This window comes from Typopeltis vanoorti, chromosome 24 (genome assembly GCF_054136105.1).
Source record: "Typopeltis vanoorti isolate ZY-2024b chromosome 24, IOZ_Tvanoo_1.0, whole genome shotgun sequence".
Taxonomy (NCBI): Eukaryota; Metazoa; Arthropoda; class Arachnida; order Uropygi; family Thelyphonidae; genus Typopeltis; species Typopeltis vanoorti.
In genome coordinates, this window is record NC_143572.1 from 51,656,458 (window position 1) to 51,671,785 (window position 15,328).

The 15,328-nt window shown below is 35.8% G+C and overlaps 1 protein-coding gene across 6 annotated transcripts in view; it reads right to left on the bottom strand.

Moving 5' to 3' along the window:
• Window positions 1–15,328, bottom strand: part of LOC150093191 (U2 snRNP-associated SURP motif-containing protein) — a 467,947-nt gene that overhangs the window by 383,810 nt on the left and 68,809 nt on the right. For all 6 annotated transcript variants that reach the window (XM_090413350.1, XM_090413354.1, XM_090413351.1 and 3 more), the window contains one exon: window positions 14,783–14,913. In XM_090413350.1, the coding sequence (XP_090269476.1) occupies window positions 14,783–14,913 (131 nt within the window). The remainder of the gene's footprint in view (window positions 1–14,782; window positions 14,914–15,328) is intronic.

Here is a 15,328-nt window from a genome sequence, read left to right on the forward strand (position 1 = left end):
TTATTCCACTATATCCAGCTTTATTTATTACAACGAACACTGAAATTTGGCTATGCAAAATCAGATGATTTTAACATAAATGTATGCAGAATACAAAAATAACATCATCATGCTCAATCACCTACAGTTTGCTTATGAAAAACTTGTTTGTTAAAAGTCAACAATACTGAGTTAAACTCAGATAGGTCAAGGTGACATATTTCACAATGTGTAGGTGTGCAAGAATTATGTCATGACATTATGAAACACTTGTGTACCACTGTCCAATGAGACAGTACTGTTCATATACTGTGACTGCATTTGCTTTCACTCTTTGTAGAGTGCATTTTAGTGTAGCTACTGAACTAGATCATAATGCACTGCTGTGATACAAATGACAGATTGCATGCTCATGAAAAACTATATTGTGAGACATGCAATGATATTAGTACACAAATGTTAAAATTACTAAACCACTGCATGTCTATCTATCCCCCCCCCTCCCACATGCAAGTGCAATTTTTTTGAAATTTATTTACTCAAGATAATAATGAGAAGTATTATCATAACCGTCAAGTATTACCTCTTAATATTAACTTTTTTCATGAAATATAATCAAGTGCATGGAACTTTCTCAAGCGCCTTCATATCTTACCTTCAATATATAGTGTGTATGTGCATTAATCACCTACCAACAAACGTCATTCAGATACATTCATGCTTGTAGATTCTGTCTCCTCAGACTGACAATAAGAATTGCTGATGCTTATTCAGACTCATACATTGTTCATACAAGTTAATAAAGAACTTTAATGGCTTATTAACGCACAAAAAAATCAATATTTTAATCCATTATTTCCTAACAGTATCTGAGATATTTTCAAGAATAAAGATAATAAGGTAAACAAAGTAATTTGAATAAGAACCCAGAATATCAGGCAAAGATTCAAATATTTTAATTATTCTCTCTACACACAGTTAAAAATAACTAAATTTTTCTGTTGATTTATATGAAACATTACAGTCTCCTACATGTTTGGAAGTTGTTTACATCGATACTTGTTTAGGTTAGGAATACGTTCTATAAAGCAGAGGAAGATTTCTATAATAATCTGTCACCTTGGAAGCAGTCTTTCTTTTTTTTTTTTTTTTTTTTAAAGAGCAACGGTTTTTCTCCATCTAAATGCATGTAGGATGTCAAGCACATAGTCAGCTAATCCATTTTGTCATAATTGGTTCATAACAACGAGGGTGGTCTGAAAAGTTCTCGGCATAACAATGAAAAAACGAATTTATAATTTCGAAATTATTTTTATTTTTCAACATAATCTCCCTTAAGACTAACACATTTATTTCAACGATGCTCCAGTGCCATTATCCCGTTCCTGTAATGGTTCTAGTAAGATCTGCAAAATACCCCTCTACAGCTGTAATCACCTCTTGATCTGAAGAAAAATGCTGACCAGCGAGGAAGAGTTTTGCTTTGGGAAGAGACAGAAGTCAGAGGGAGCCAAAAAGGGGAATAGGGTGGATGTTTCAATAATTCATAGTGCAGATCCCTTAATTTTCCCATTGCCAAAACACCTTTGTGGGCAGGTGTATTGTCCTTTTTCAAACCAGGTCTTTCCTCACAAATTTTTCAATCTAATCTGGTTAAAAGATCGGAATAATATCCCCCTGTTATTGTTTTACTCTTTTCAAGATAATTAATAAAAAAATGCCTTCAGTACCCCAAAATACCGATGCCAGACATTTCCAGCTGATGGAACTGACTTTGTCTTCTTTGGCGTTGAACAACTGGCTTCTGTCCACTGTTTGGATTCTGGTGTGGAATGGTGAATCCAAATCTCATCCATAGTAATAAATCGATCCACGAAATAAGTTTTATTCTTGTTAAAACGCTCCAAGCACTGTTTAGAGATTTTCATGAGAATGCATTTTTGATCTGCTGTGAGCAAGCACGGCACCCATCTTGCACAAAGCTTTTTCCTTTGCAATTCTTCATGCAAAATATATTCTATACATTCTTTCAAAATGCCTATAGTCTCGGCAATTTCACGCACTTTGACTCGCCAGTCATCCAATACCATATCGTGCACTTGATCAATGATTTCTAGTGTTTTACATGTCCTTCACACGGATCATCTTCAAGACTGGTACAGCAACATTTAAACTAGGCAGCCCATTTCTTAATTGTCGAAAACAAAGGAGAAGAGTGCCCATAAAATTTTATGAACTTCGAATGAATTTCTTTTGGCATTAAAACTTCTTTTACAAAGAATTTTATAACCGCACAATAGTCAATTTTATCCATTTCAAGGGATACAGACAACACTTTTGCTTCAGACAGCTGTATAAAAACAAACTACTTGTTAGAATGACTTGCAATTTCACATGGGTGCTTATGACAGCTGTACCAACTTAGAAAAAAAAAATCTTGCCGATAGTTTTGCCAGCTATGGTTGAGGCCAAGAACTTTTCAGAACACCCTCGTATATACTCCTGGATTTCTTCTATGTTTTGCTGCAGATATGGCAAATTGTCTATAATATGGGAGTTTACACTGGAATGTATACTCCTGTATGCTCTAGGTACTGATAATGGGTAAGCTTCATCTTTTGGAGAACAAATAAAGACAACTAGTTTTAATATTGGTTTATAGGTAGTTCATAATGGTTTTAAGATACTTTAATATAAGGGACTACTATTGTTCTGGGGTGAACTGATGGCTCTCTATGATATTAGGTGAAGGCTTGTAACCATCATCAAATTATTGCCATGTACCCTCAAGGGGTGTACAGGATATGATAGTACTACATGAAAAAAATTACATCATTATTAATTTCCTACCTACGATTTTCCTCCAAATCAGTCTGTTACTTGTCAAGACTCCAACATTATCAGATCTTATATTTCTATCGTCTAAAGCATTTTGTACCGTATCAATCCACCTACATCTTGGTGGATTGATACGGTACATCTCTGGGTCGTTTTGCTGCCAACCTGGCAGAGAACACTTGTTTTGCTAATCTTTCCTCGCCCATTCTGTTTAAGTGACCATACCACCTAAGTTTAGCTCTGCTAACGCATTCCTGGATGCTGACAATGTCAAGTTCTTTCCTAATATCCTCGTTTTTAATATGATATTGCCATTGATGCCATCTGTTCATGCCTATAATCTTTCTCAGGACTCTCATATCTGTGGTCTCTAGTCTTTGGTCAAGTGTTTTACTTCTGACCCAGCTCTCAGATCCATAAGTTAAAACTGGTTTGAACACTGTCTTGTATACTAATTTAGTGTTCTGACTGATTTCTCTCTTATTCCATATGAATTTATTCAATTGACTTCCCACCATACCAGCTTTGCTGATTCTGTTGTCTATTTCTATATTTAATTTACCATCTTCACTAAAAATCGTGCCTAAATAGCTGAAATGTTTTACTTGTTCCACAGGGTCTCCATTCACAACACAGTTGACATTTTCAATGATTCTGCCTATTTTCATTGTCTTTGTCTTTTTATTGCTGACCTTCATACCATATCTATTACAACAGCTATTCAATTTAGTCAGAGAATCTTGCAGACTTGTAGCAGATTTATTTAGAAGTATAACATCATCTGCATAAAGCAAAGAGCTGACATTAACATCTCCAATTTTGATATCATGTTTAATACCACTTTCCTTCATAATGTGATCCATATAGATAATGAATAACAGAGGGGATAATGTACATCCTTGTCTCACACCAGATTTAACATTAACATATCTTCCTGTACTTCCTTCAATTCTAACTGCTGACTTACAACTCAAATAATGATTAAGTATTGCTTGATATAATGCTCCATTGACACCATATAACTGAAGCGTACTAAATAGCTTCTCTCTTGGCACCTTGTCATATGCCTTTTCCAGATCGACAAAACTTAAATACAGATCTCTGTTATATTCCCATGCTTTCTCTACTATTTGTCGTAAAGTGAAGATCTGATCCTGACAGCCTCTATTTGGCCTGAATCCAGCTTGTTCTTCACCAAGCTTTTCTTCCACAATTCTTCTCAACCGTTTCTCAAGTATACTTGCATAGATCTTGCCAGGAACACTCAGTAGGGAAATACCTCTGTAATTCTCACATGTAGTTTTATTTCCCTTTTTATATATGGGTACTATGAGAGCTCTACTCCAATCATCGGGAATTCGTCCCTCTGTCCAGGCTTTCTGAACTACTATGCAGTGCAGCCACTGTAAGACTCTTATACCACCATACTTCAGCATTTCTGGTTGAATATCATTTACTCCTGCTGCCTTTCCACATTTCAAACCTTTGATGGCTTTTTCTACTTCTAGTATGGATGTGTATTCCTGATTGCATGCCTGGTCAGTGTTTTTTACCACTGTGCTGTCATCACTGCTTGTTTCGTTTAGCAGTTTTTCAAAGTAATTACTCCATGCTTCAAGGATATCTTTTTCTCCTGTTTTAATGTAACCTTTATCATCTCTAATTCCTTTTACAGCACTCTTTCCTCCATTCTTAAGCTTCTTCAATAACCTCCAGAATATTTTGCCACCTTCTTGATATTTATTTTCTATATTCTTGCCAAAGTCCTCCCATGACTTTTGTTTAGCTAGTTTTACACAGTGTTTAGCATTCTTGCATTTGTCTCTATATTCTCTAAGAGCACAAGCTGACTTATTTGACAGGAACTTTTGGTATGCTTTCTTCTTTTCCTTCACTGCCTGTTTAACTTCCTGTGTCCACCAGGGAGTTCTGATTTTTTTATCCTTACAGATAACCTCACCACATGCCTCTCTGGCAGAATCAATCAATGTTTTCTTCAGAGTTTGCCACTGAATCTCCAAGGTTTGATTCCTGTTCTCAAACTCTTTCATTTTTTCTTCAATAATCTTTGTGTATTTTAGCCTACAGTTCACATCTGAGAGCAGCTCAACTTTTATTCGCTTTAAAACTTTCTTACATATTATTCTTTTCAATATGAAATTCAATTTTATCCTGCTCAAGACTAAATAGTGATCACTTCTAATTTCAAATCCTCTGTACACTCTGGTGTCCTGTACCAGGGAGAAAACATCACTATCAACAATAACATAGTCAATGAGACTTTTCTTATTCCTAGTCTCTTCTCTCCATGTGAATTTGTGCACATTTTTATGTTGGAACATGGTGTTAGTAATAACCAGTCCATGTCCTGAGCAGAAATCCAACAGATATTTGCCATTATTATTAGTTTTGCTCTTTTCTCCAAATTTTCCCAAAATATTTTTGTATGTCTCACAATCATTTCCTTCTCTGCTATTTAGATCCGTAACAAGGACCAACTTTTCATTTTTCATTGTGTCATTTGCTTTTTCTAAAGCCTCAAAAAATTCCTCCACTTCTACCTTAGTAGAACCTTCTGTGGGAACATAGGCACAAATAAGTCTCATTGTCCAGTTCCCCATTGTCATATTTGCCCACATTACTCTACTTGAGACTGACTGCCATTCAAGAAGATTAGCCTCGTTTTTTGTGTTGAATACTATGGCTACTCCTTTTCCTTGATTGTCATTGCCTGAATATAACATTTTGTATTTATTGCTCAGAAAGATCTCACCAGTTTTGGTCTTTTTTGTTTCAGTCACCCCTATTATGTCGATCTGGTACTTATCTAATTCCTCAGCTAGCTCCATTTCTTTGCCATTCAGGCTTCTTATGTTGATAGTACTGATCTTTAACTCTGGTGATGATGAGTTGGGGTTTATTTTCAGATTTGTTCCAGTAGCTGACTTTTCGCTGTTCACCCTGGTTCCCTGGCGAAAACAACGGGGGCCTTGTTTAATCGGGCGACGCCCCAGCCGGCATGAAATTTTGTCATATTGTACCATCATTCTATATTTTGGTTTAACCAATAAGAATACAATTTGGTCGGCTAAATCCCAAATTGCCAGCCCATCCTCGTCCGTTCAGTATCCAAGTAGATACCCAACTTGTAACCAGTATTGGTGAAATTATTAAAAATGATTTTTTTTTTTAATCTGGGTTTTCTGTAGATAGTATAAGAGACAATCATCTGAAAGGCATTACATAACAACTATTCAATTTCTGAGGTAAATTTTACTATTAATTACTATTTCTCCCTTTAAACCTACTATTTGGCTAAGCTATGTAGACAATGTGTTTGCAATTTGGCCACATGGTCAGGACACTTTAGATACTATCCTTTCCCAATTGAACAGCCAATATGCAAGGATACAATTCATGACAGAAATAGAAAGTAACAATAGTCTGCCATTCCTAGACACCTGCATTACAAGACAACCAAATAGATCCCTGACCTTCACAGTCTACAGAAAATCCACACACCCAGATATATCCATCAACGATTATCCCCAATCCCTGCCAACAATTTGGGACTATAAAAACCTTAGTCCACTGGACAAAATTAATTTGCTCAGATAATGGTGCACTCAATACAGAGCTCAGCCAGAAACTTTTTTGGCCAATGGCCACACCTCCCTCCAAATACAAAGAATTTTAACACCACGTGCATGCACGCACACACCCCAAACATAGATTACAGCAAATCTATTACAGTCCCCTATATCCATGGAGTCTCAGAAAAAGTGCCCAAGATATTAAACAAGCACAATTTGTGGAATTTGTGACCATCTATAAACCACACAAGCTAGCAGCCCTTATCCACTCCCCAAAAGACCAGCTACAACCTCTGGATTTACCTGGAGTTTATGAGGTACCCTGCAGCTGCAACTTTTTTTTATTATGGACAAACAGGCAGGACAGCCAACATCCATATAAGAGAGCACCAAGATTACATCCGATTTCACCATAGATTAGCAGACCATACCCTAGATACCCAGCACAGAATCTGTTGGAAAAAAGCCACCTTACTTCATTGAAGTAAATTCAAGTTTGAGAGACTTTCCCTGAAATCAGCTGCAGCCCTTACCAACTACCCCAACCTAAACAAATATGGTTTATGGCTGTATCGCACTCCCCCTCATATGAGGAGCCCACATCCACAGTCAGTCAGTCAGTCCAATGACCAAGAACTCTTAAACAAAGCCAATAGGTGGCATAATTGTAGGACTCTAGATCTCCTGTATCTCTCCAGTTTCTTCATCTTCGTTTCTGAAGTGTGCTGGCATGCACATGTCTAATACAGGTGTATTTTCCCCTGATGATGATGCTGATTTGACTTCAGCGAAATATAGGATAGTAAACTTCTTCTGCAGCTTTTCCCACTTAAGTTGGTTGCTGTTTGTGGTGAGTCTCCTCCACAACCTCCTGTCTTGGGCTATAGCCACATCCAAGTTCTTCATCCTCAAGTCCTCCTCCACCGTCTCCCTCCATCTCTTCTTTGGTCGTCCGCACTTCCTCCTCCCCTACACATCCATCTGCATGACCTTTCCTCCCACATACTCTTCCTCATCACATGACCAAACCTTCTTAACCTTGCCTCCTGTATCTTTGCTCCTAAGTTCGTAACTTTCACCATTCCCCTTACATAGTTATTTCTCAGATGATCCTTTCTGATCACACCGCACATCCACTTAAGCATTCTCATCTCTGCTACCTCCATCCTGCTGATGTTATTTTTCCTCAGGGCCACAGTTTCCAAAGCATACGTCATAGTTGGTCTCACTACTGTCCTGTAAATTTTGCCTTTTAGATTGATCGGCATCCTCTTATCGCATAGCACTCCAGCCATCTCTCTCCAGTTCCTCCATCCCACTTCCTTCTCAGCCTCACCATCCTCTTTCATTGTTGAACCTAAGTATCTAAAATCACTGACCTTCCTGATGACATTTCCTTCCAGTTCCAGATCTGTCTCCTGGCTGCCCTCCGCTTTGCAACACATATACTCTGTCTTACTTCTGCTCAGTCTCATACCTCTCTCTTCCAGTACTTTCCTCCAACTTTCCAGTTAAGCTGCCACTTCTTCTCTTGATTCTGCACACAACATAGTCCAAGGCACGTCTTCTCTCACATCCTCCATCACAATATTAAACAGGAATGGACTTAATGCTGACCCTTGATGCAAGCCAACTGTCACTGGAAAACTTTCAATCTCTCTCAGGCAAACTCAAACTCTTGTCTTCACATTTCTGTACATCTCCTGCACCAACCTGACATATTTCTCCAGTACCTTCTTCTCCCTCAGACACCTCCAGACTTCTTGCTTTGGCACGCTATCATACGCGTAGCTCCCGTTGTTTCTCTCGAAACTTTTCCATCATCTGTCGTCGATCAACCAGGCATGAAGCCAAATTGCTCCTTTGCAATCTCCACCTCCTTCCTCAGTCTTCCATCAAGACCCCTCTCTAGGATTTTCATTGTGTGGGACATCAACTTTATTCCTCTGCAATTCTTACAGTCTTGGGCATCCCCTTTACTGTTGTAGATGGGGACAAGAGTACGTTCCCTCCATTCCTCAGGTATATTTTCCTGTTGCCAAACTTTTATGAACAGGTCCCACAGCAGGTTAATTCCCTCTTCCCCCAGTGCCTTCCATGCCTCTAGGATCCTGCCAGGGCCCACTGATTTTCCCTTCTTCATCCTCTTAATGGCTTCCTTCACTTCCACTCTACTAATGTTCTGCACCATTCCCCTCATAAGGCTCCCCATCTTCTCAGTGAGTCCTTGCATTTTCTCCATTCAAAAGCCCTTCAAAGTATATTCTCCATCTGTTTCTTATATTCACATCCCTCCTTAATACCCTTCCTCCAGAGTCTTTGATCTGCTTCACATGTACGATGTCCTTTGATGCCTTATTTCTACATTTTGTCAATCGATAAATCTTTCTCTGTCCTTCCTTTGTTTCTAATTGATCATAAAGGTCTTGATATGCCATGGTCTTCACCTGTGCAATAACTCTCTTGGTTTCTCGCTGTTTTTCTCTGTACTCTTCTGTGTCCTCTTCCACTCTTGACTCGTCCCACTTCTGCTTTGCCTTCCTCTTAGCCGTCACTGCTTCTTGTATATTATTATTCCACCACCAACCCTCCTTCTGCTCTCTAATCTTTCCGGATGTTTTACCAAGCACCTCAATTGCACAGCTTAGAATTATTTTTGAATTATGTCTCCACCAGTCTTGTACACTTTCTAGTCCATTTGAAATCCTTTCTAATACCTTCTCCTTAAAACGGTTCCTCACACTCTGTTCTTTTAAGCGAAACCACTTAATTTTCTTCCTCCCATAGCTTCCAAAGGTTCTTATCTTCAACTTTATTTTTAAGTCTGCACACAGCAGCCAGTGTTGCTGCGCCACTTGATCTGTTGGGATTACCTTACAATTTGTTACTGCTTAAGATGTTTTCTTCTAGTCAAAATGTAGTCAATCTGTGAACTATTGTTGCCACTTCTAAATGTTATCGAATGCTCTTCACTCTTACAGAAAAAGGAGTTCACAATTGCCAGATCAAATGCTACTGCAAAGTCCAAAATCCTCTCTCCTTCCTGGATCATCATTTCCACTCCATGGCCACCATACACCTTTTCACAGTTCCTATTCTGTCTTCCTATGTGTCTGTTCAAGTCTCTTCCAACAATCACCATCTCGTTTTCTTCCAGTTCCCTCATTTCTTCATCTAGCACATTCCAGAATTCATCTTTCTCTTCTACTGTACAGCCAACTTTTGGGGCGTATACACATAAGATGACCAGTTGTTTTTCTCCAGTTTCATTCCAAATATAGGATAGTGTTAAATTGTGAATGAAGGATTTTATGATTATTAATACTTCATTCATGATTTAACATGAATTCCATATCCTGAGCTAATTTTGCTCGTAAGTAACTTCTAATTTAAATACTTACTGTTATTTTTTTATTGAAATAAAAAACAATGTAATGTTTTTTGGTTATTTATTCTGTATAAATTCTTTATATAACTTGTAAATATATCCTAAGTGAACTGTAATAAATGCATTTTATTTGTTATTACGGAAAGTGAAAGTAATTCTAATGGACTCTGCTAATGTGATTTATTGGTTGCTATCAGAAAACTAAGTTATTTTTTGATAGCGCGTGGCTTAGTGTTGGGGAACTGTATAATGATCACATGAGAATTTTCGTTGTAAACTGAACGAGTGGGAAAAAAAAACAAGTTTGGAGGGGAAAAAGAGGAGAGAGGTGATATAGGAAGAAACAGCCAGAGGGAAAATGGAGAGAGTGTAGGAAGGTCGTGAGATGTGATCTAACCTGGGATCGTACGACATAATAAAGATTTGGAAACTTTTTCTGATTTTAATGGATCTTACTTCGAACTCATATTTATTTATAGTTTCCTGTCATCTTGTAAAGGAATTTACCCGAGTGAAAGGATAATAATATGATCGAGATTTATCGTAAGATAAATTATTAAGCAAGAAAAAACATTTTCCAGTCTTAACAAATAAGTTATTGAACTCAGGAATACCATAAGTTTTGTGTTGCCTATAGTGGAAGATTATCGAGTGCGTAGAAGTGTTGTAAGAGTTTTCCATAACGTGCAAGCTATGATGTTCATACCAGTAAGAATATCTTTTCTATAACTAACGTGTGATAGTGTTACTTGTGTCCGGAGAACTTGGTCAAATTTCGTGTTGCTGGAGCCAACTAGTCAAGCTTGAATGAGTGATATTATAAAACATTTCCTTGTGAAATTAATGTGAGAAACTTCATTGAAGATTTAGTTCGTGTTTGGGTGTGTTATCTCACTACGTATATGTCAAATCAAGACTGAGCCTTTTAAGAACTATTTTAATCCTCTGATAAATATTGATGATGCTTGTTAAGTGTTTGATAAATTGAAGTTTATGAATATTTCACTGAGACTAAAAAGAACTAATTTTTGAATGTTTTGCTGAATATTGATATTGTTTAAGTTGAAATCCTAACGGATGTGAATTGTGAGTATATAAGTCATATAAGTTCTAGCAGTAAATGATGCACTCAGCTGAGTAGAATCTTAATACTTTATTGAATGTATAAATTACTTTTTAATTATATTGATCTTAATAGAGTTCTTGTTTCTTATGTAAGAATAATTTTGTGAGAGAATTAAATATCTTGTTTAACTTGATAAAACAAACCAAGAACAGCCTGAATATGTGACAATTATGAGTTAATATCTAATGCACTTTTCTGATTTCTGTAGAAGCAACACAATTACACAGAGATCTTATACTACAATAAATTTGTCACAAACATTAATTATAACAGTTCTTCCGAATACAAGTTTTTGATCGTAAATATTTCCATAATTTTTGGAGAATAATGGTGATACTTTTGTAAAAATCAGAACACTGCATCAAAAGTTAAATGCATGGTTATCAAATTTCAATCTGTTCAGTGTATATATTGTAAACATATAATTTTATTTCATCTAATTTTTCCAGAATTGAAATAACTCAAATTTTAACTGCAATCAAATAGAAATTTTATTAAATTCCATTCAGTTAATGCAAATTATAACTATCAGTTCAAATAATTTTGCCAATAAAAATGATACAGTGGAATTCAAAACAACAAATGAACCAATTATTCTAGTCTGCATTATCTTAAATATTATATTTTATCAAATTCTACTGAGCTAGAAAGAAGAGTTATAGATATATGTCATATATCTGTAACTATTCTTTCTAGCTCAATAGAGTTACAGATATATAAATATAATTTGAAATATTTTCATCTTAAAAATTATCTGACTGAACAAACGTTGAAATGGCCAAAGAAGTTTTCCGAATAACTACAAATTTCAATAAATTTGACTGGCTAGAATCCAAAAAATACTTGCATACAGATGAACAGACAAAATAACCTAAGGCGGTTATATATATATAAAAACAAAAAACATTAAATGCATTCTCGATAACGAAGCATAATAACAGGCACATATTTTAGTTCATAGAAAGGCACAAATTTTAATGACAATTAGAATTAAATATGGAAACAGGCAATAGAATTAGCAAGGAAAGCCATCCATCTCTTATTCCACATGTAATGAATTCATATAGAACATGAGAGAAATCAGAAAACATTAAGAAGACTTAATGGCTTATCACAACACAAGTGGTAAAAGAAGCAAGAACATTTATCAATATTCCACTTAAATTATTATATTATATTATTATTAATAACAGCTAAGCCACCCAGCGAGTTTGAGGAAGAACACACACCGAGCACTAAACGATCATTTAGTGCTCAGTGTGTCCAGAAAAATAAAAATAGTTATAACAAGTCAGTAAGGGAAATGGCATCATATTAATGAACATAACAACAACAGTAACAAAAACAAAAAAGTTACTCCCCTAAGAGACATCAACATCAATTAGCAGAGAAAGCTTACTACTTCAGCAGAATAAGGCCACTATATTATCCAAAAAAAAAAAATCCCAACATGGCTGCTTGAAATAAACAAATTATATCCACAATGTTCATATATGAGGGAAGTCTGAAAGGTTCTCGTCCTCGACTATAGATGGCAAAACTATCGACAAGATTTTTTTTTTCTAAGTTGGTACATCTGTCATAAGCATCCATGTGAAATTGCAAGTTATTCTATCAATTAGTTTGTTTTATACAGCTGTCTGAAGCAAAAGTGTTGTCTGTATCCCTTGAAATGGATAAAATTGAGTATTGTGAGGTTACAAAATTCTTTGTAAAAGAAGGTTTAACACCAAAAGAAATTCATTTGAAGTTCATAAACGTTTATGGATACTCTTCTCCTTTGTTTTCAACAATTAAGAAATGGGCTGCCTAGTTTAAATGTGGCCGTACCAGCCTTGAAGATGATCCACGTGAAGGACATCCAAAAAGTGTAACAACAGCAGAAATCATTGATCAAGTGCATGATATGGTATTTGATGACCGGCGAGTCAAAGTGCGTGAAAATGCTGAGACTATAGGCATTTAAAAAGAACGTGTAGGATATATTTTGCATGAAGAATTGCAAAGGAAAAAGCTTTGCGCAAGATGGGTGCTGTGCTTGTTCACAGCAGATCAAAAAAAGCACTCGCACGAAAATCTTTGAACAGTGCTTGGAGCGTTTTAACAAGAATAAAACTGATTTTGAGTGTCAATTTATTAATATGGATGAGACTTGGATTCACCAATACACATCAGAATCCAAACAGCAGTCTAAACAGCAGACATAAGCCAGTTGTTCAGTGCCAACAAAGTCGGTTCCATGACCAGGAAAGGTCATGGCATCGGTGTTTTGGAATGTTAAAGGCATTTTGTTTATTAATTATCTTGAAAAGGGTAAAACAATAACCAGGAAATATTATTCCAATCTTTAAAACAGACTAGACGACAAAATTCCTGAGAAAAGACCCAGTTTGCAGAAGAAAAAAAATCATCTTTCATCAAGACAATGCACCTGCCCACAAAGGTGTTTTAACAATGGGAAAATTAAGGGATCTGCACTATGAATTGTTGGAACATCCACCCTATTCCCCAGATTTGGCTCCCTCTGACTTCTATCTCTTCCTCACCGGTCAGTGTTTTTCTTTGAATCAAGAGGTGATTGCAGCTGTAGAGGGGTATTTTGCAGATCTTACTGAGAACAACTATAGAGATGGGATAATGGTGCTGGAGCATCGCTAGAATAAATGTATTAGTCTTAAGGGAGATTATGTTGAAAAATAAAAATAATTTTGAAATTATAAATTCGTTTTTTCATTGTTAGGCCGAGAACTTTTCAGATCATCCTCATATATCCCATATTTAGAGATTGCCCTAGATTGCTAACTATTGCCCCAAATTAATAAATATAGTGTTCTACTCTAGTCCACCATCAATAATCCAGAGCTCTATATAAAATTTAGCCAAATATAGGACACTCTTCATTAATGTTAAAAACTCAACCCATTTAATGTCATTAACCGAGGTTGGTTTATGGTTTATTGGCGCAAGGACAGCAAAGGTCATACTGTGCCATATCAAAGGTTACAGCAGCACACAAAGTATTAATAGGCATAGAGAGATACATTAGTAAATAATATGTATGTACAAAAAATTAAGTTAAGCAATGCAGTATCTACATATAAATAGAATTTATAATCAAATGTGTTTGTATATATATACACTCTGGTCAAAGCCATTAGACTGGCTTCAAATCTAATGGAGACGCTTCTCATCTTCCTCTTTCTTGCCATCAAACTCTGTCATCTGGAATATCCTCCTTCAATGTTCATATTATTACAGGACTCCAATCCCTGCCAATTCGAAAACATCAATGGGTTCCCTCTTCCCCACTCTCTTTAACTAACTACTCCCTCACACACACACGGACACAGCACTGTCATAGCTATAGGTAGGTTCTGTATCCTCTCGTACATAGAGTTATGATAAAATTGGAGTATTTTTGATGATAAAAGAGTGAGTGACACTCACATTAGAAGCCTACAAATAACAGACAAGTTGGATAAATATGAAAACATTAATAAAGTTTGAATTATATTTGGATAACAGAGTATTTTTGTATCCTTCTTATAATGGCTATAATCATTAATAATCATTTGAAAATCTTTAAGCACTCTCTAAATCATCGTGTAGATACTGGGTTTGTGGATTTTTTTCTGTCAATGAAAGTCATGCTTTCTAAGAAACTGCCTGAATTTTGCATAAAATTATAAAAATTAATAGGACTCTTATCTGATTCAAATAAATAATTAGTTATCACGAACATACATTTTTTTTATGCTTTTGTTGCTGAATTACATTAACCTATTCTCTTGATATCTTTTATTATTTTATATCACAAAATGATCCACATGTGTATGCTCTATTTAATTATCAACTCACAGGTTTGTCAGGTCTGTCATATCTGTCTCGTACAGGTGGTTCAAACTTCTCATACTTTTCTTCTTTCCTTGGTAGTTCAACAAGTTTACTTGGTTTGTACAGCTTCCCAGTTTGACTGGTAGGTTTTTCCTCTGTAATGAAAAAGATAAAGAACACTTAAAAAAAAAATAAAAAAAAACTTGCAAGATTCCATCATGACTTAATGGTGGAATCTTGTAAAATGATCTTTTTTTTTAAATTGTTTTATCCTTTCCTTCATGCTTAATTTTGATTTATATTAAACTAAAGTTTTACTCTAACATGGTAGTTGTATCCATAATTTTCATAAAATGTATTTAAATTGTTTTACTTCACCATGCTTCAGCATTTCATTTTACAACGCAAAGGATAAAGCAAAACATTGAAGCTTTGCGACCTCATGATCATGTATGTTTATGACTTTCACCATGCATTATTTTAATACCGTAATATTTATAATACAAACTTGACAGAGTCCAGCCTTTTATCAATACATTTTTTAAAGATCAATTACTAATCAAGAGGAAA